Below are 21170 nucleotides of genomic sequence, written 5' to 3' on the forward strand. Positions count from 1 at the left end.
TGCCCCCGCTCCGGCCGCCCCCCCGCCCCCGGCCGCCGTGCCCGTCCCCAAGGCGGCTCGTCACCGCCGCGAGGCCAATGGGCTGGGCCGCGCGGCCGCGCGCACTCGCACCCGCTCCCGCTAGTCCCGCCCGCGCTCGCCCGGGCGCAGCTCTCCGCTCCTCGCCCAGCCCGCCGCCGCCGCCGCCGCCATGCAGCCCCCGCGCTCCTCGTGCCTCCCGCTGCTGCTGCTGCTCCTCGCGGCGCCCGGCCGCTCGGCGCCCCCCGCCCCCGCCGGCTGCCCGGAGCGCTGCGAGCCCGCGCGCTGCCCGCCGCCGCCGGGACACTGCGAAGGCGGCCGCGTCCGCGACGCGTGCGGCTGCTGCGAGGTGTGCGGCGCGCCCGAGGGGGCGGCGTGCGGCCTGCAGGAGGGCCCGTGCGGCGAGGGGCTGCAGTGCGTGGTGCCCTTCGGGGTGCCCGCCTCGGCCACGGTGCGGCGGCGCGCGCAGGCCGGCCTCTGCGTGTGCGCCAGCCCCGAGCCGGTGTGCGGCAGCGACGCCAACACCTACGCCAACCTGTGCCAGCTGCGCGCCGCCAGCCGCCGCTCCGAGAGGCTGCACCAGCCGCCGGTCATCGTCCTGCAGCGCGGCGCCTGCGGCCAAGGTACCCGCGCGCGCGCCCCGCGCTCCCGGGCTCGCCCTCCCGGCCCCGACCGGTCCGCACGGGCCGGCCGGGCGAGCCGACGGGCGGCCAAGCGTCGCGGGCTGTTCAGGGCTCCGGCCCGCGGGGAAAGGCGGGCACCGGCCCCCGGGGAGCGGCAGTCCGCGGGCCCCCTCGGAACGCAGCTCTGCGCGCAGCCCGGGGCCGGTTGCGCGCCCGGCGGGTGCCCCGCGCGCTCTGCCCCGCAGCGCCCGGCCGGGGTGACTGGGGCGTCCCGCCGGGTGGCCGGCTGCTGGGTGCCCCGCGGGGCGCCACAGCGCGCCAGGGAGCAGGGACAACCGGGACAGGAGTGTGCGCCCAGAGTTGAGAGGGACTGGGAAAGGTGCCTTGTGCCGGGCGCGTTGGGGCCGCAAGGACTCGATTCCGTCGCTCTGCCTGCCGTCCCTCTGCTTCTCCGCGGTGCCCCCTCCGGCCGCCCCGCGCCTTTAGAGTTAGCCGAGCGGTCATTTTCTTGCGGATCCTGTCGGCGAAAACTTCGCGGCGGAACTTTGGGTTGAAAGGAACGGGGCTGCCGGCCGGCTCCGCGGCGCCCGCGGTGATCCCGCCGGGCAGGCGCCGGGGGAGCAGCGCAGACCCCGCAGCGCCGTCGCCGCCGGCCTGCTGCCCGTGTTTGAGCCAATCCTACAAAAATGAAAGTGGTTTTTTTGGAATAAGCCGAACGGGACTTCGGATGGCGGAATCGGAGGCAGAGGGGGGGAGGCGGGTTAGAGATGGAGACGGGAACCCCTTCTCCTTCCTTTCTCATCTTTTCGGTATCAACAGGACCCCTCTTGGGGGCGGGGCGGGTGGAACGGCGGCGGGGATGGGGCGAAGGGTGGGGAAATTGTGTCTCTCGCGGGACCTTCCAGAGGGATGCTTCTGGTCTCCAGACAGGGACACCCTGTGGAAAAACAGTACGGAGTTCGGCTGCGGCCGATCCCGCGGTGTTGGGCCGGGCCAGCGGCGCTTGGCAGTGCTGGGGGCGGCCGCCTCCTGCCGGGGGCAGTGCATGGAGGGAGAGAGGGGCACCCAGCGCCAGGAGCTGGTCTAGATGTTCTCTGTCGGAATAGGGGCCAGCATGACCAACTAGGGCCTGGCACAGGGTGGCTCACACGGGGAGCAGGGCGCCAGAGCTGTGTAGGAGAAACTGGAGAATTCCAGCAACTCAGGAGCAGGGAGCCTGGCCTCTGCCCTTAGGGAAGAGCCTAGCTAGGGGGTGCAGGAGACTTATCTTGGAGGGAAATGATCCAGCGGGGACTGAGTGTGACCATGCACAGGTCTGGGTGTGCGCTCTGTGCCCCAGCCCTGGGGGCCAGGCGTGTTACCCGTGGGACTTCACGCGGCTTCACAGCCTCATGAGGAGGGGGCATCAGCCGTCATTCCCCTTTCACAGACGGGGGAACTGAGGTTCAGTTACGTGCCCAGGGCCACTCAGCTGGAATTTGAGCCCAGACGACCTACCTCCCAGCCAGCCCCGTGCTCAACCCCAAGGCTGAGGAAGAGAGGTCAGGCAGGGTGAGGGAAGTTTCCGGAGGGCCGGGGACAGCCTGGGCAAAGCCCGAGACTTGCTCGGGAGCTGGCGGATAGATTGGTGCGGCTGGGGACATTTGGGGAGGGCAGCGAGAGTGACCCAGGCTGGTGGCGCAGAGTCCCTGGCCCGAAGAGGCCAGATGCGCTGTGTACTCTGAGGTACTCGGACCAGGGCAGCTTCAGGAAATCCCAGGGCAGGACTCAGCTAGCGGCCAAGGGCACAGCGAGCCAGGTGTGCTGGTAGGGCCCCCGCCACGGGCGGGGTGTGAGGTGATGACATTAAGAAAGCATATTGCTGGGCGCCTGGGTGGCTCAGTCGTTAAGCGTCTGCCTTCGGCTCAGGTCATGATCCCAGGGTCCTGGGATCGAGCCCCGCATCGGGCTCCCTGCTCCGCGGGAAGCCTGCTTCTCCCTCTCCCACTCCCCCTGCTTGTGTTCCCTCTCTCGCTGTGTCTCTCCCTGTCAAATAAATAAAATCTTAAAAAAAAAAAAAAGAAAACAAATCTACATTAAAAAAAAGTTCTAAAAAAAAAAAAAAAGCATATTGCGTATTTTTGGTCACAAACAGCTGTTACCGTGTGACACCTCGCTGCTCCAGGTCCTGAGGAACTGGCACCGTCTGAGCACCTAGTTTATTGCCCACGAGGTGGAGTCACTTAGCGAGCTTCGGACCTGGCAGAGGCATTCATAGTCGCCGTGGGGACAGAAACAGGTCCTTGCCCATCGGCCATCGGGCCCACAGCAGGCTGCCAGAGAGCCAGCGAGGGGACAACCACAGGAGGATGAGGGTGGCAGCCTCGAGAGGAGAGAGAGACAGAGGGCGCAAGTCTGTTCTCACCCTTTTCCTCTCTCTGCAAATATTTACTGAGGGCTGCACTCTGTGTTTCTCTGTCTGCCTGGCACTCAGCCGGCACCTGATCGGTGTGTGGGTAGATGATGAATGAACACATCAAGAAACCAGAGACGTGGGCCATCCAGACTTCCCTTCATGGAAGGCTTTGCTTTTGCCCCCCCCCCCCCCATCTCGCACTCCACCCTTGACTTCCCAGAGGTACCTCTGAGGACCGGAGCCTGGGAGCCAAGACGTCATTTGGTCGAAGCCCTGCCCATGAGCAGGTCACTTGACGTCATTGTTAAATGAGGTGAATTGGCTGCCTGCTCTGGCGGAGGGGATTGGCAGGGATGCTGTTTGCGCTGGGCTGGACGCTGGAGGCCTGAAGTTGGGGTGAGCCATGCAAGCATGTGGGGAAGAAGCTCCCGAGACAGGAGTGGGCTCCATGATTTCCAAGATCCTAGGGAGGGTTTGCCGGGAGCAGAGAGCGAGGGGAAGGGAGCAGGAAATGGCCGCAGACCAGAGGCCCTGGGCAAGTGAGCGGCTCTTTGCAGTCATGGAACTTTGGATGGCGGAATGTGTCACCATTTAAAAGAAAGCCCTTTGGGGGTGCCTGGGTGGCTCGGTCAGTTGAGCGTCTGACTTCGGCTCAGGTCATGATCTCAGGGTCCTGGGATCCAGCCCTACTGGGCCCCGCACTCAGCGGGGAGTCTGCTTCTCCCTCTCCCTCTGCCCCTCCCCACTGCTCAGGTGCTCTCTCTTCTCAAATAAATAAATAAAATCTTAAAAAAAAAAAGAGAGAGAGAAAGCACTTTTATCTGTACACTGTTTAACGAAGACTTCAGACAACGTCTCCTAAAAAACAGTTCTGGAAATGAACGCAAATCCTCTATTTCAGAAATCAGTGCTGCTGTCAGGGTTTGGATGGGAAAGGGTCCAGTTATACTAGAGAACAAAGATCTCTCCTCTTCCACCATTAGCGGTTTGGATTAGTTTAAAGCAAAAACTCTCTACGGTCAGGAAATTATAACAAAGAAAGGAATTGCAATTAATATAACAGTATAATAATAAAGGCCAACATATGTTTAGTGCTTATTCTGTGCCAGGCACATGGTAACTCATTTGACCCTCCTAGAACCGTGTGAGGGGTGTTCTGGAATCTCCCACAGCTGGGAGACACAGTCACAGAGAAATTCCTTGTCCAGGACTTGAACCCATGCCTCTGGTCCAGGGCCCATTCATAATCACCACGCTGTGCTGTTGACAGAGAAACTAAGATTATACGCCAACTTCAGCTAAGCCGCAGCTAATAGCTGGAATAAACAGTGCTCCAGATGGCCGTGGCCTTGAGATGAAATGTAGGACACCTCCCAGCTCTCAGTCCGTGGGCACGGGAGGTGGAGGACGTGGTTGCCATCAGGGCAGCTCTTGCAGAAGAAAAGCGAAAGGAGCAGAAGGGGCTGGAGTAAAGATGTTTCGGAACCAGAGCCCCAGGCCCCAAACGGCTCTTGGGGAGAGAAAGGCCCCGCTGGATTCCCAGATGTTGCAGAAGACGGGTCAGGATGTGTAGCGCTGCAGACCTCTGCCAGAAAATGGACAAGAAGCCAGGAAAGAGGCTGAAAAAGACTTCCCAAAGCAGCAGGCTCCTCCATTTCTGCTCCTAGTAGCCCCGACAGGACAGCCCACCCCACCCCACCCGAAACACAGCCCAGACAAGCCTGGAGCTCTCCCCATCCTGGTCCTGGTACCCCTGCCCCGCAGGCCTGAGCAGGGAGGGCCTCTGGTGTGCATTCCTGGTGAAGGACCAGTGGCTTAGAAGAAAAACTGTCTTTGCCACAGTTTATGAGGCTTTGCGCTCTCTGGTTGGCTATTTGCTTTTATTCTCTGTCAGTTTTGCTAAAGAGTTAAAATATTAAGGTTTCATAAAATTAGTAAGTTAAGAGTATCGAAAGCCAAGCATTTGAGTAACTTCATTCCATCCAGAAGAGCTGTAAATAGGTTGCATTAGAGCTTAAAATAACTGCATTCAGTAAGCGATTATGGTGGGGACCATGAGCTAACTGTGGTCAGACGTCCGACAGCCTCCGGACTGCAAGGCTGGGTTCTCAGTCCATTTGGGGTTGTGTGATCCTGGACACCATTTCATGCCTTGGATTGAGAAATCAGACTTTCCATGAGCTTATATTTCAAGTGAATAAATAGCTCTGGTGAGGCTTAGTTTGAAGAAGAAATCAAGTTTGGCTAGTGGTTGAGGGTTCCTTAGAAGGCCAGCTGGAGTGGAGGGACCAGCAGGCTGGTGACCAAGTGACCGGCCCCCAACCTCTCAGAGCCTCAGCAATGAGGGGATTGGGCCAGATGATCTCTGAGGTCCCTTCCTGCTGGAATGGTCCGTGATTCTTGTAAGAAAACTAGTCTGAAAAATTGTGGTCACTGCATCCCCATTTTAAAGGCTGGGCTGAGTTATTTCTTTTCTTAGGTTATTGATGGATAAAGCCCGGGTTGACATTGGCCCATCTTGGGCCTGGTTCCTGAGTACTTGAGCTTTTGCTGGCTGTGGAAAATCCCTGGGTGACCCCTGTGGTGACATGCCCACACCCCAAGACAGGAGCTCCAGCGGACCTGGTATCTCTTGCTGCTTCGCAGGGGCTCGGAGGCTGGGCTGCATGGGTCCCTGGAGTGAGATCCCTCCTGAGTCATTTCATCTTTCCTTCCCACCATCTCTGCCATAAAAGAGAGAGAGAGAGAGAGAGAGAGAGAGAGAAAGAAAGAAAGAAAGAAAGAGAGAAAGAAAGAAAGAGGAAGGAAGGAAAGAAGGAAGAAAGAGAGAAAGGAAGGAAGGAAAGAAGGAAGAAAAAAGGAAGGAGAGAAGGAAGGTAGGAAGAAAGAAAGAAAGGGAGGGAAGGAGGGAGGGAAGAAGAAAAAAAAGAAAAAGAAAATAAGTATTAGCAGAGACACTGAGGAGTGTAGCTATTCCAGATGCTTTTGGCAGGGCTCCTGGAAGTGGTAGGGAAGATGGTGTGATCCATGCTGCTGGGTGACGTATGTCTGGAGCCACTGATGAACCCCGCCAGTACAACATGGCCCAGGACAGAGATGAGTGGCAGTGAAGAGGCATGTCCCTCGCTGCGGTCAGGGCCCAGAGTTTAGCTCTTGGAATTAGTGACATGAGTTCTAAGTTTTTTGTTTTTTGTTTTTTTTTTTAAAGATTTTATTTATTTATTTGAGACAGAGAATGAGAGAGAGAGAGCACATGAGAGGGGGGAGGGTCAGAGGGAGAAGCAGGCTCCCCGCCGAGCAGGGAGCCCGATGCGGGACTCGATCCAGGGACTCCAGGATCATGACCTGAGCCGAAGGCAGTCGCTTAACCAACTGAGCCACCCAGGCGCCCGAGTTCTAAGTTTATTCAGAGCATTTATGGAATGCCTACTGTGTACTCAGAAGGCCCGGATGTAGGGAGTCAAAGGGAGTAAAGCCAGGCAGCCCATGGTCTTCAGGAGCTCGTAGTAGGTCACATAATACCTGGCTGAAGGAGTTAGATCACCACTTTCTAAATGTGGCACTTCTTGGGTGTGACTTAATCTCCATAAGCCTCCATTTCCCCATTTCTCTAGTGAAATCATAATAAAAACACGGGGCCTTGCCTGCATGTGTCCTGGGGTTGCTGGAGGGTGGGAACACCTACTTAAGTGAAGCGCTTGGAGTGTAGGGATGCATTACTAGAACCCAGTCAGTATTAGTCATCATCACAGTAACTGCCATCAGCACTGAGGCATCTAACAAGGAGTCAGCTCGGTGGGGGAAATGCTATAATGATCATGTCTTCCTGGGGATAAGGCGGGTCGGTGGGTTAGAGAAGGCTTTGCAGAGAAGGAAGGTTAGGTAAGGGACATGCGTCCTGCGGGCTGACTTGGAAATTGCCAATAAATATGTTTAGAGAGTTTTTCCAGGCAGAGGGACTCAGACACCACCTTGCTCGTCACCCTCTGAACCCCCTGGTCCTTGCTTAGATATCGCTGGACCAAAGTGTGTGACTTCTCTAGAACAAAGAGCTGGAACACCTGGGATTCAGCAGATGCCACCTTGTTAACCCTCCCTGGTGTTTGTGACGCTCCAGAGATAGCAGTGGTTAACCCTGAAGCCCCGAGACCTTCTTCAAGAATCCTTGGTTTGCTTTCCATGTTTTAGGAACTCCTCCCATGGAAATAATTGTCACATCTTAAGGGGGGAAAAGGTTTGGGAGCCTGCGGGTACACCCTATGATTTGAGATTCCCGGGACAAATTGTCAAGTAAGCACATTTCAGAAACAGTCCTCCACAGCACCATGTGACAGGAGCTGCTCCCTCACCAGGGGCTGAGCCCGTCCCCTTGGGCGCATGATGGTTTTGGAGGGCATGTTGTTGTGGCTGGAATTTTTGATAATTTCAAACTTGAATATGTCCCGTCTAAATGAGTCAGAGCCTTGTGCAAGATTTTCAAGCCTCAGGAAACCTCTTTTTCTTGAGTTGTGCAATCAGATCTTGAGAAGAAGACACTAGGCCTGCGTGTGTGTGTGTGTGTGTGTGTGTGTGTGTGTGTGTGTGAGTGAGATGAGCTGTTTTGTTTTTTTCCCTCAGGGTCTGGCAGGATTTGCAGTAGAGTTCCCTTCCACACAGTTTCGGGTGAGATTTCCCCGGCTCATCTAGCATTTGAGTCATCTCGCTCCCCGTGGCTAGGAGAACCCCGTCTTTGGTGCTACTATTGCAAGTGGCAGTCACCGCTTGGTGGGGATGGATGGACACAGGGAGTTCTGCCTGGCAGGGATGCCTAGGCAGGTGGCCGCCCAATGGACGTAGAGAAGACTGAGCATCTAGCGGGCACATCTGCTTTTCGCTGGCAGAGTGAGCTAGCCGGGGGCCTCTGTGCGGGGGTGGGGGGGGCAGTATTCTCCAGGACGGCCAGGTGGTGGGGGACAGTGTGGGCATAAAAATGACCCAAAGAGCTGCGGCCACTGGGTGCTCTCTGGGAGGGGCCGCTGTGCTGCCTGAGTTAGGGGCCTGCCCAGGTGACCGCCCACAGTTGGGGCGCATGCTGGACGCACCCAGGGAGGGGGTGGTGCTGTCCTTGCTCCCTGGCTGACTGGCAATCCACTCCCAAGCAGTGGATTGTAATCGTCCAAGGCTAGCCGGTAGGGGTGAGGCAGAGCTGGGATTGGGACCCAGGTCTGCTGTACTCCCAAATCACGGCTTGAGACTTCTCTGTCCCAACTGTCATTTAGAAGCGTGTTACTTAATCTCCAAATATCTGGGGGGGGGGGTTCTAGCTATCTTTCTGTTACTGATTTCTAGTTCAGTTCCACTGTGGCCTGAGAACATACTTTGTATGATTTGTGTTCTTTTAAGTTTGTTAGGGTGTGTGTTCTGGTCTGGAATGTGGTCTGCCTTGGTGAGTGTTCCATGTGAGCAGCCGAATATTCTGCTGTTGTTGGGTGGAGTGTTCTATAAATGCCAGTTAGGTCTGGCAGATTGATAATGTTGCTCAGGTCAACTCTGGCCTCACTGATTTTCTGCCTCCTCGGTCTGTCAGTTCCAGAAAGAGGGGTGTTGAAGTCTCCTGAGTCTGTTCTGAAATCCTGACCTGCTGTCTCCTCTGTGACCTGCTAGTGTCCTAGGAAACATGTGTTCTAGCCCCCCTTGGACCTTTTGGGTGAGTTACTAACTCCCTTCAGCCTCGGTTTCCCTATCTACCATAGGGGGATAAGGATGCTGCCTCAGAAACCTCGGAGGGACACTGTGAGGGTCAGGCTGGGAAGGCACTTGTCACCTGGGAGTCCTGGAACATCGCAGCTGCAAGGAGTTAGGACCTCTTATTGGCAATTCTAGACTCTTCGGGACTCCTGTTAGAACCAGCACCAAGTAATGGAGCCAGAAGGATGGAAAAAGTCATATGCTTCCTGAGTGTCAAGACACAGGTCTCAGGGCACCTGGGTAGCTCAGTCTGTTAAGCATCTGCCTTTGGCTCAGGTCATTATCTCAGGGTCCTGGGATCGAGCCCCACATCAGGGCTCTCTGCTCAATAGGGAGTCTACTTCTCTCTCTCTCTCTCTGCCCTGGCTCATGCATGCGTGCTCTCTCTCTCTCTCCCCACCCAATCTCAGTCTCTCAAATAAATAAATAATTAAAAAAAAAAAAGACACGGGTCTCCTCAGGGCATGTTCCCTTGTCCCACTGAGACAGCATAGCTCTTGGCCAAGGTCACTGAATTGTTTGCAAGCACCGATCCTCTGTTTCAGGGAAGCCAAAGGCAGAGTCCTCTACCATCAGCTCCAAGGGAAGAACATTTTGGTTCAAAACACCTGCACCCCAATTATTATGTAGAGCACACCGCCATCTCTTGTGCCTACAGGGAACCTGTGGCCTGCATTCTGAGATCCTCAGGCTGAGTTTCTGTCGAACATGTGCTGGTCAAGGAATGGCCTGAGTTGAGGTTCCTTAGGTCCCAGCCTGAAATTTCTTCACCAGTTTGACATTTTTGGCTCTGAAAAATATAGCCCAGTATGGTTCAGCCCTCATTGGAAAAACCCAGTAGGAGAAGTCTGATAACAGAAAGTACAGGAGGAAGGGCAAGAATTTGAGACCATCTAGAAAGGACCCACGTACGCTGATTCCTTCCTGCATGTGGGGTTGTGTAGTACTCTCATACACAGCCTGTTCCCTTGGGATATCCATCACTGGCCAGCAGATAATCAATCCTTCATCCTCTGAAAAATATCACTGCGTTTCCACAACCTGCCTCTGACTATGGCAACTCCCCATTTGCTTGTTTTCTGGGGTCCTGTGGACAAGGACAACTCCTTCCCTGCAGAGACACTGGTGGTTGTCCATACTCACTAACAGACTTGTAGAGAGGACCCAATCCCAGAACCTGAAACCTGAGTTTGGAAGGTCCTTGCAGGTCCTGTTGCCCAACCCTTCACTTTACAGATGGGGAAACCCAAAGGGAGCATGCCTCTCATAAGCTGCCCCACTCATCAGTGGGGGGCCAATGTAGACTCTGTGCTGAGGCCCAAGGAACAGCCCTGGAGGCCTTCCCACCTCAGCTCACCTTCCTGCTGGAGCAGGTGGGTGTTTGGGAGGGGACAGGGTCCATCCAGATGATTTTTCTATGAGTCTGAGAAACGGTGGGTACTTTTGCTTAGTCTCCCAAAATGATGCTAAAGAAAACACCCCCTGCCCCAAACAGTCTCCTTTGGTTGGAAGATGACCCAAAAGCTATCCATGTAATGACTGATTTCTCCTCTCGAGAGTTCTAAGCATATATTATTAATGCCCTTTAACCGTAATTACAATGCCCTTGCTGAAGGGAAAAAACAAAACAAAACAGTACAAATATCATGGTGGACATGCCAGATAAATCAGGGCTGAGATGCTTCCATGCCTTTTAAGCTGTGGTTAGATTTTCTTTGAGATGACTATACCAAGCTTCCCTTCTCTTGGCATAAAGGCTCTTTTTAATTTCTTTTACCATACTGTGTAGACATCGTGGAAAACGCATGCATACTTTTGATGACATATTTTACTGTATCAGTTTTTTAAAGTTATAAATATAGTTTAATTGTATCAGAAATAAAGAAAAACAGAAAAAGAGCCACCGCAGCTTCATCGTCTCTGTCCTAAGCATCACCAGCATCTAGTTGACCAGTCCCCTCTATGTGTCCATTTGAGCTGTGTTTGCTGTTGGGAGTGATACTAAGACGAACGTTTTCATGCTCATCATTATTTCTGTATCTGGGGTTATGCCCTTGATATTGGTAGATATTAAGAAGTACGACAACTGGATGAAATGATAGGGATTTTTTATGCCTCTTGGTGTATGTTGCCAAGTTGTTTTCCAAGAGGATTATACCCATATTTGTTGCCATCAGCTATCTATGATTATCAGCCTCTTGAGTCACTGACAGGGGAGGCGAGCAAAAAGAAATTCCCCCAAAAGCAATCCTTCAAGATAAATAGAATAGGAAGGTACCACACGAGTCATCCTGCTCAGTGAGGTAATTACCTGGTTGACCTTTAAGTTCTTTTTATTCTCAGGTGGATGCTTTTTTTTTTTAGATTTTATTTATTTGAGAGAGAGAAAAGAGAGAACGAGCTGTGGAGAGGGGCAGAGAGAGAGGGAGAGAGAAGCAAACTCCCTAGTGTTTTCACTGAGGAGCCAGGACCGGCCAGGGGATGCGAAGGTCCGAGGTCACAAGCCAGGACTATGACCGCGAACATGATGAATCTCTGGCCACGCAGCCCAGGCCTCTTCACACTGGGCCTCCCGGATACCAAGGCTGCCCAGGATGCAGGAGGAGACCAGGATGTTTTTGTTTGTTTTGAAAAGTGAAGAATATGTTTATTCAAATGTTTCGTACACACAAACAGAAATATAACATGAACCACGTAGGTAAAATCCAACTTTGTAGTAGCCACGTTAAAAGAGTAAAAAGGAACAAGTGACATTTTTTTCTTTTTTTATTGCAGGTCTATTGAGACGTAATTCACATACCATAAAATGCACCATCTTAAAGTGTACGGTTCCTAGTTTCCCTATATTCATAGAAGGGTGCGACTATCACCATGATCTAACTCTAGAACATTTTCATCACTCCCCAAGGAAACCCAGTACCCGTTAGCACGTACCCCATACTTCCCCTCTGCCCAGCCCTGGGCAACCACTAATCTGCTTTCTGTCCCTATGGATTTGCCTGTTCTGGACATTTCATATTAATGGAACCACACAACGTGTGGTTTTTGGTGGCTGGTTTGTTTCACTTAGCGTCCCGTTTTCAAGGTTCATTCATGTTGTAGCATTCCTGAGCCTTCCATTTTATGACCGCATCATATTCTGTTGTGTGGATATAGGAAGGCCAGACTTTTTATTTTGTCTGCTCTTCCTGACGGGGGATCCTAATCCCAGCCAGGAAGGTCACTTTGAAAGTCTAAACTGGTGGGGCGGCCCTGGCTTATTCTATCAGAAGAAACCCGAGCACGGGACACAGGAAGCCAGCATTGAAAACAGGAATATTCTATATGGATGAGAATTATACGCTGAAAGGAAAAGATCAGGAAATGCACTTTTCAGGTTTATTAGATCATATACCTTTTTTGGGAGCTGGAAAGGATGTTGGAAATTGTGTCGCCTAGCCCCTCATCATCTTACTGATGAGGTAACTGAGGCCCAGAGAGAGGAAGTGGCTTGTCTGGGGTCTCAGGGCCCACTTTTCACTTCTTACTCGAGCCAAAGATTCCTTCTGGCTTCTGTCAGTTTGACAGGTTACCCTCATTCTCCTCCTCGGATCTGGAGGATCGTGCTCATCACGAATGGGTATGGGGCACTTCTCAGGAGGAACTGTCCCCTTTCTGGACGGAGGGCCTTGGTTCTCTGGTCACACCCCTCCCTGTACCTTCCTGTTCCCCACCCCAAATCCAGATCCACCCCCCAACCAGGGGGCTGTGGGAGGGGGCCCAGGACAGCTGAGGAGGGTGGTGTCTCCCAGGCCCCTTGAGCAACTCAACCATCTCCTCTCAGCCTGCTGCTTGCGGAGCCTGAACCTTCCCGGCCACTCCAGACATAACAACTAGGAGCAGTCAGAGCAGGAAGAGAACCCAAATGAGAAATCTGGGAAGGTCAAGACCGGAGCCAGATGCTTATCAAGGGGAACGTTAATAGTGTTTTGTGAACTGAGCAGTCAGCCATTTCCCTGATGGTAATAAAAGACACATCATGCGGGCATTCAGGAAACTTCGGGAAAAAGAAGAATTGTGGGGGGAGTTGATTGGAAACTTTTTTTCTTAATACATACAGTAGGTCAGGAAAGACTGTCAAATGCAACAATGCTGACCAAACCCAAGCATTCACCATGGTGTGCAAGGAAGGACCTTTTTTTTGCGGGGGGGGGGGGGGGGTTGGGCAATGAGACTGCAAAGTGATTAGCAATGACAGGCACCATTAAACATAGACACATTGTTCTGGAAAAGGCACCTTATACCAGCAACGTTGAAACTGAGCCACGCTTGTGACTGACAGAATTTGTAGGGGTTTGCAGCCAACTGGCCAGGTGCTCCCAAAAGCCTGTTGGGGGTCGGGAGAGACCGTCTCAGACTTGCTTGGGTCAGAGTCAGGGTTTGCGCTCCTTCACTTCACTTGCCCTGGTCTTTTCCAGCACCATCTGCTGCAGCTGTGGGCCAGCTTCTACAGACGGCTCCGGGCTCAGGGCACCATGGACATGGGGGACGGATTGGCAGCCTGAGGTCTGGCGTCAGGCGAGCTTTTCCCACTCTCAGCCGTCTGGGAGACTGCTCCGGAAAGAGAGGGGCTGCCAGCGCTTGGAAGTGCCAGTGTGGGCTGGAAACCGAGGCCAGGCTCCCGGGCTCCGCCTCCTCTTCCTCCTTTATTCACGATGAGGCGAGAAATAGGTCACCCGGAGCCCTCCTGCGTTTTCTTTCTTTCTTTCTGTACAGAAGACAGAGAGTAGGGGAGTCCCTCGTTCGATTTTGAACCTTTAAAAAAAGTAACAGTTGCTACTTGTCAATTCAGTTTATTTTAACAAGAAGAGGTCCAAGAGCCTTTGGCCTTAGGAAGGCTGACTCCCAGACTGTTTCTTCTGGTTCGTTCTTCCTTCGGTTTGCAGCCGGGTGTTCCTGATGATGCACAGGGTTTTCAGGTTTATTTGAGACCTCAGCTTGCGGCCTTCGCCACAGCCAAGTGATGCCCCTCTCTCCCTCCTGTGCCTTTTCCCTGCGAGGTTCAGAGACACCTCATTGCACGGGGGGCCCCGGGCGCCCTGGAACGTGCAGCCACAGCACTGATTAGAATGGGGGTCTGGGTTCCTGGAATGTGCAAAGTCTCGCTTCTGTTTCTGCTGCCTCCACGCCCCAGACCAGCGCGGGGCCAGCCTCTGGGTTGGAGCCGTGGCTGACAAGGGTCCTTAGAAAGGAATCGAGTGGGACAGACAGAATGCAGTCACTCAAACTGAAAACATGGAGACAATGAGTCTTGCAGGGCATCTTTGCAGCTTTCACTGGGTTCCGCTTTTCCCCGCCCCCCACAGGCAACCACTCTTGCAAACGGGAGGCCCCATCCCCTTTGCACTTCATGACTCATTACCCATTAGGAACCTGTTTAGGGCGCCTGGGTGGCTCAGATGGTTAAGCGTCTGCCTTTGGCTCAGGTCATGATCTCAGGGTCCTGGGATCGAGTCCCGCATCGGGCTCCCTGCTCCTTGGGAGCCTGCTTCTCCCTCTGCCTCTCTCTCTCTCTAATGAATAAATAAATAAAATCTTAAAAAAAAAAAAAGGAACCTGTTTAAATTGATTTCTCTGCTGACCCTCAGGGAGAAAGTCGTGAAAGTCCACTGTAAGAGGAGGAAGCGTCTGTTTCTCCGCTGCCGTCTAGTTCCTGTTATGCCGCCTGCCTGCCTCTCTTTCTCCCCCCTTGGCTGGTCCTCCCTCAGCCCCCCCACCCCCCGCCCCGTCCCTCTCACGGTCATTCTCGAATTCATCATGCAGCCTCACAAAGAGAGCTTTTCTTAGTGAAAAATCATCCCCCTTGCCCTCCCTGAATGTGGACCGGCACCCCTCCCAGCTGCATGGTGTCAGGTTAGTTAACCGCCTGCTTCCTGGTCGCGTCTCCACGTGCCTACAGAAGTGGGACAGGTGTCCCGCTCCCCCTTCAGGGACCTGTGCCAGGCAGACTTATGGAGCCCAGTTCCAATTCTGACATCAAAAGACCTGATGTGACAAGCGGCGTGGCGGGGCCCGCCATTGAGCGAAAGCGTGGTATTCTTGCCATCCTAGCGACGGGCCATGGCAGGTGCTCCCTATCGGTTGGCCTTGGTCTGCAGCCCTCCCATTCTCTGCTTTGTTTTGTCTCTCTGCTGTTGCACCCCCCACCCCCAGCCCATCAGAAGTGTGGGGACCTTGGGCTCAGGGCAGTGCCGTGCTGGGGAGGTAGGAGGAGCATCGGGGGGCCAAGCTTTGGATTCAGCTCTGACTGCGTTTGCCACCCGCCCCCCACCCCCGGCTCCATTGGCTTCTCCATGAGGGTGCCAGACTGAGCAAAACAGAGCGGGTAGGAGGGCGGGTGATGTGCCTCCTGGAGGTCCCCTCTGGATTTGGGCCCAGATTTATTTACCCACCAAGTAGCCTGTTGGTAGTTATTTTTAATCTGGCCATGCTAGGGACAGGGAAATGTTCAGATATGCCCCTCGGGCCATCGAAAGATGAAAAAGAGGACGGTCTCCAGCACGCACCCCCATGGCAATACATTCTGAGGTGTCAGCGGATTGTTGGCCTGAACTAAGGCTGGTTACTTGGAGGATGGAGCTCCGGAGGCAGGACCTCGTGGAGGCGGGGCTCATGCTTGGGGTGCAGGGGCCGCGGGCTGGTGGCTGATGACAGCTGAGGAGTATGTCCCAGACCCGTTAATCAACTGAGCCCTTCCGAAGGACTAAATATTTCATGACACCCCACTCGGGGCCTGCTGTGGTTTTTCTTGATTTACAATTCCTGAGCCAGTGGGGGCCTGGCTGGTTGTGCCTTTGCCTTTGAAGGGACTCGTGCCCGGGCCCGTGTGACAGAAGGAAAAGAAGGGCTGGAATGGGAGCACGCGGGGGCCGGGGCAAGCGGAGGAGGGCGAACTGTCCCCGAGCGTCCTCCCGTGGTCCCTTGGCCAGCAGGCCCTGGCCGACTCTGGCCTTTTTGGCTGAGTTTCTTTCTTGGTATTTCTTGTCCTTCTCCCTGCATCCTGCCAATGATTGGAACCGGGCTGGGCTATGATTTGTAGGCTTGCAAGGACCAATACCTTTAGGGGCACTTACAGTTGCAGTAATTAGGTGAAACATCACAAGCGAGGTCTTCCCTTTCTCCTCGAGAGCTGGGAGAGGGAGGGGGAAAGTGGAAGCCACCCAGTCAAGCCTCCTTATTTTAAAGTTCAGGAACCTTCAGCCCAAGGGGCTTGCCTGAGGTCTCATGCCTTCCCCATGTGTGAGTGGTGCCTGCACCTTGGGCCATGGAAGGGGGGGTGCCTCCCGGCATGTGGGGTACCCATCAGCCCCTGAAGACTGCCTGTGAATCTGGCTCAGTCAGCTCCTGAGCAACAGGTGCTGCTTCTCAGTACTTGGCCTGCACGTGGGGTTTTAAATCAAACAAAATTGAAATGCAGGCATGCAGCCTATGCGGTCCATGCTCAAAAGGACCTCATACCTGGGTTAATGCTCTGTTGGCCCCCTCTTGGACTTCTTAATACTTTTGGAACAAGGAGCCCCTGCATTTTTGTTTTGCACGGGGCCCTACAAATCATCTACCCCATCCTGAATATGGGACAGTGCATTAAAATGCCAGTGATTTGATCAATCTGCTCTTGCAACTGGTTTGAATTTTGGGAACATGCTGTTCCCTGTGAATAAAGGGGGATTCATTTCTTTTCCCTCGAATACACTGTGTTCTGTTTTCCAAATTCGCTCTACTTCTTGATTCTGTTGAGAAATTGGAAGGCACGATTATTCTTGTTGGAAGCCAAGGTTGGACTGTGAATCCTGAGCTCTGGCCCTGAGTTCTCATGCACGGAAGTGGGGAGCATTTTCCGTTGTAGGAAACTGGATCCTGGACACCCTGCCCCTGTTCTCGGCTCCCCACCCCTTACAACCATGGGGGCTGCAGGCGGCTGGAGGCTGAGTGAAGGACCTGGAAGGAAGGCTACGGCTGCAGAGCAGAGGGGCTAGCCTCCCCCCTGCGCCACCCGCCAGCACCAAGGACAAGAGTCACATGCCCCACCTCTCTGCCTTACTTCTCCGATCCTTCATTTTTCCATCTTTCTGTAGACTGGGCATAAGATCCACTTTATAGGCTTGCAGGAATAATTAGAGGTAATTTTTACTGAGTGCCTAGCATTGGGCTTGACACATAGTAGATGCTCAATAAATGAGTGTGGTTATGGTGTTATTATTTGGTTGCCAGTATTGCGGATTGGGTGGGGTTTCCCTAGCTGTCTGGGAGGAGAATAAGGATCCCAGGCAGGAAGACCGTGTGAGTGCAAGGAGGTCAGGTGGCGCGTGGTGTTTTGGGAGCCAGTGAGAAGTTTGCAGCAGTGGGGAGCGTACGTCAGGAAGTCCTGGGATAGAGAGCTGGGGGGTCGTGCGCAGAAGACGGAGACCAGCATGGGGGTCCTGCGGTAAGTTCATGCACCCCAGGTGGTAGCTATCATTGCGGGGAGACACCTGAAAATGGGCCACGTGCGCCTGAATTAGAAAGCAGAAATGGGCTTCTGAGAAGCCTTAGAAGTGTGGGAGGAGGCACTTGGAGGCCTTGAAACGTACCTGGGCGGTGGCACACCTGGTGAGACGGGGGAGGTGATCATGGCCTTGAGCGCAGGCTTTGTGTGCCTCCTCTCCCTTAGGACTCGCAACCGCCTGGAGGAGGTGATGCTATCTTCACGCTGCAGAATGGGAGAGTGAGGCTCAGACAGGGCCACTGCCTGCAGTAACACAGCTGTGAAGCAGCAGAATCAGGATTTGAGGCCAAGTCTGGCTCTGGAGTCGTCCTGGCACTAGTGGGAGCCTTGGGACCTTTCCCAGCCTCGCTGACCCTGCTAGGAATCCACTGGGCTTAGAGCTCAGCATGGCATTCCGTCCATCCCTGATACTCCAAGCGTCAGATGGGGAGAGGGTGGGCGGGTCTGCCTGGAGAAGGCACAGTGGAGCCGAGAACAGGGGCAGGGTGTCCAGGATCCATTGCTAGGATTCCTGGAGCCAGGTCTGAGGCAGCCCCCCTGCTGCAGCCCTGGGGCTCTCTTGGGACTGCCAGGGAGGGCCTGGAGGGCTCCCTGGGTCCTTCTAAAGCAGATGCCTTCCATGCTGGCCGTGTTGTCTGGTGGGTGACTGAGAGTCCTGGCGGCCGAGGCAGCGCATCCTGTAGGTGTAGCTCAGAGGTCCCCCCGCCCCCACCCCTTACATCGCGAGCCAGTCATGAGCTCCAGAGGGCCTGGGAGCTGGGAATGTGCGGGACTCGGGCCTGCTACTTGGGTAGGGTTGGCACTCCTGCCTCGCTGCTGGCAGGTCTGGGTTTTATGGGATCTGAAACTCGTACAAGTCAGAGGACCCTCTTTAAGAAAAAGAATTCAAAATTATAAATATAACATTATGCATGGACATGATCTTTATTTAGATTGAAAAAGCAAACCCCCACAAATTACAAGTTTTTTAAAATGAGAAAATACTACAGACTCCAAAAACCCAGAAAAATGTCATGAGGTTGTCATTAACTGCCAAATACACCTTCACCTTTAAAATACCTTCCCTCTCCTATATACTTTTTGGCTATAGACTCTTTACCTTGATCACCTTTTCATATGACAGTGAGTTTGTAATGTTTCCTATGGAGAGAATAGAATGACTTATTATTATTGTTGTTAATTTAGTCTTTCCGCTGTCATATTTCTCCACTACTGTATACTTCCAGGCCAGATCACCATACCCTATAAAACCTCTGGCTTGCTCTAGGGAGCTAGCAGGATGGAAGAGTAGGAGTGTCCCTGGAAACCATTTCTGTACTGGGATAGAAAGGCAGAAGTGACTTCAAAGCACATGAAAATTCAAGCAAAATGATTCTACAGTTTGACTTTTTAGCCACATCCCCAAATGCTACAGCCACTCTGACAGGACAGGAGATGTGTGGCCGAGGTAAGGAGACAAGTGGCCTCAATCACCTGCAGTTTAAATATTTTTATAAATATTTTTGTTGTTATTTATTAACTATTTTCCAAAAAGTGTCTGACAACTGAACGCTTTGCTAGGGCCCCTCGCGGGGCCAATGTTTACCTTCACCCTTCACTGTAAATCCACTTTTGCTCTGAATTATTGCAACTGTGTTGGGATTCAGGATCCTCTGCTGGAGAGAGCCCGAGAGGCATCAGGCAGAGGTGCCCAGATTTTCATGGTTTGTGACACCCTTCGTGTCTCAGTGATTTTTTCGTGGTACCCCCTGGGCCAAAACAAATACCTAATGGTTCTATTCATCAAGTAATTAGGTCCCAACAACTGAGTGAGCGTTTGTGCCTTTACAGTATAATAGTCACTTGAAAAGAAAATAAAGGAAAAATGGTATTTTAATTTTGTTATTCAGTAACCACACCTATTTATGAATGGGCTAGGTCTACTGCTGGGTGCCATATAGCTTCTTAAGCCTTGGAATCAAATTGGACACTGCCACCCCCATTTCCAAGTTCAACATTGACTTTTGTACAGTACTTGCTTTTAATCACAGTGACCGCCAGAATCCAAAGTGACAAAGATATGAGATCATCCAAAGGATTATAGTGTAATCTGATTTTGAAACTGAGAACTAGCTCTCAAGATGTCCAGCAGATATCAAGTATCACTGTGTTTCTGCAGAAAACTTAAACTATCCTATGAGTTTGCTATGGCACTCTAGGGTGCCTTGGGGCAGAGTTTGAGAACTATGGCATTAGGACCATAAACACTTACTTCTCTCTTCCTCCTGACCCACATCTAATCTTTACCTGACATTTTTACCTTAAATATTAAAAAAAGCACACATTTTGATGTTGTTAAGGCACATACCTGATTTTGTGTTACATTTTTGCCTAGAAACACAAATAAAGTCTGTTGGTTCCTAGTTCCCACATTGTGATTTTCATTTTCGCTGCAAAAACACATTTTCTTCACTGTGATAATGTATGTCAAATACTTAACTTAGTGCCTGGCTCTTTTTGGCAAACAATAATGGAAGTGTCTGTTATGCTAATTTTAATACTAATTAATGAAACTTAGCAACACTGTATGTATCTCTCTTTCCTCCTTTAAGGAAGTTATTGAAAGTAGTTAAGTATTATCTGTAAAACTCCAGGGACCATAGGCTCCAAGGAAGTAACATTTATGGAGTCATGTGCTTTCCTAGTAGTTTATAAAGAGGAGGCAGCAATCATTTATTATTTTTGGATGAAATCCTGGCAATTTTAAAACTCATTAAATTATAGGAAATGTTGGCTACTCTTAATGGGTCATTTGTTGTGTTAATAATCAGTAACGATAAATATTTATTAGATGAATGGAAAGGCCTATCCTGTAAAATGTTGTGACTCATCTTTCTACTAATCCTAGTTATTCAGAATTTTTCAGTTTAAAATAAAATCACATAGTATAAATCATTCGATTTTCTCTTTTTGAGAATTATTTTGGATATCCCAGGTTTTTTGCTTTCCACATAAGCTTCAGAAATAGCTTATCAATTTCTACACAAGCACCTCCTGGGATTTCATTGGGAGTATGCTGAATCTGTAGGTCAATTTTGAGAAAATTGCTAGCTCGGCAATAGTGAGTCTTCTGATTCATGAGTATCGTGTATCTCTTGATGTACTTAGGTCTTTCAAAATTTATTTCAGCAAAAAGGAGAGAGAGAAACAAACCTTACACTTCACAATGGAGAACACACTGAGGGTTGATGGAGGGAGGTGTGTAGGGGATGGGCTAGGTGAGTGATGGATATTAAAGAGGGCACTTGTGATGAGCACAGGGTATTACATGTAAGTGATGAATCACTGAATTCTACTCCAGACACCAAAATTGTACTGTATGTTAACAACCTAACATTTAAATAAAAAAATAATAAAATAAAATTTATTTCAGTGGTGTTTTGCAGTGTCTTACACATACTTTATTAAATATTTACCTACCTATTTAATATTTTTGATGCTATTATAATTGGTATTTTAAAAATTTCAGTTTCCAATGGTTTATTATTAATTCACAGAAATATGGTTTTGTGTGTATAGACCTGTTAGCCTGTGACATTGACAAACTCACTTATTCTAGCAGTATATTTACAGCTTCCTAAGCAACTTTCATATGCACTATTATGTCGTCTTCAAATACTAGTAGTTTTATGTTCTCCTTTCTAATCTTTATGCCTTTGTTTCTTCTTCTAGCTTAATTATTCCAACCAGGACATCGTAAAATACTGAATAGAAGTGGTAAGAGTGGATGTCCTTGTCTTATTCTCATTTGTAGAGAGAAAGTATTCAGTCTTTCACTATTAAGTATGATATTAGTTTTAGGTTTTTTATTGATCCCTTTTATCAGGTTGAGGAAGTTCTCTTT

At 51.6% G+C, this 21170-nt stretch overlaps 1 protein-coding gene across 1 annotated transcript in view; it reads left to right on the top strand.

The window, feature by feature from the left end:
• The first annotated feature begins 148 nt into the window (after positions 1-148).
• The window catches only part of HTRA1 (HtrA serine peptidase 1), a 51164-nt gene continuing 30142 nt past the window's right edge, over positions 149-21170 (top strand). The window contains exon 1 of the mRNA XM_035030619.1: positions 149-641. Within this exon, the coding sequence (XP_034886510.1) occupies positions 191-641 (451 nt within the window). The 5' untranslated portion in view covers positions 149-190. The remainder of the gene's footprint in view (positions 642-21170) is intronic.

Source organism: Mirounga leonina, unplaced genomic scaffold (genome assembly GCF_011800145.1).
Source record: "Mirounga leonina isolate KUSES-001 unplaced genomic scaffold, KU_Mleo_1.0 Mir_114, whole genome shotgun sequence".
Classification (NCBI taxonomy): domain Eukaryota; kingdom Metazoa; phylum Chordata; class Mammalia; order Carnivora; family Phocidae; genus Mirounga; species Mirounga leonina.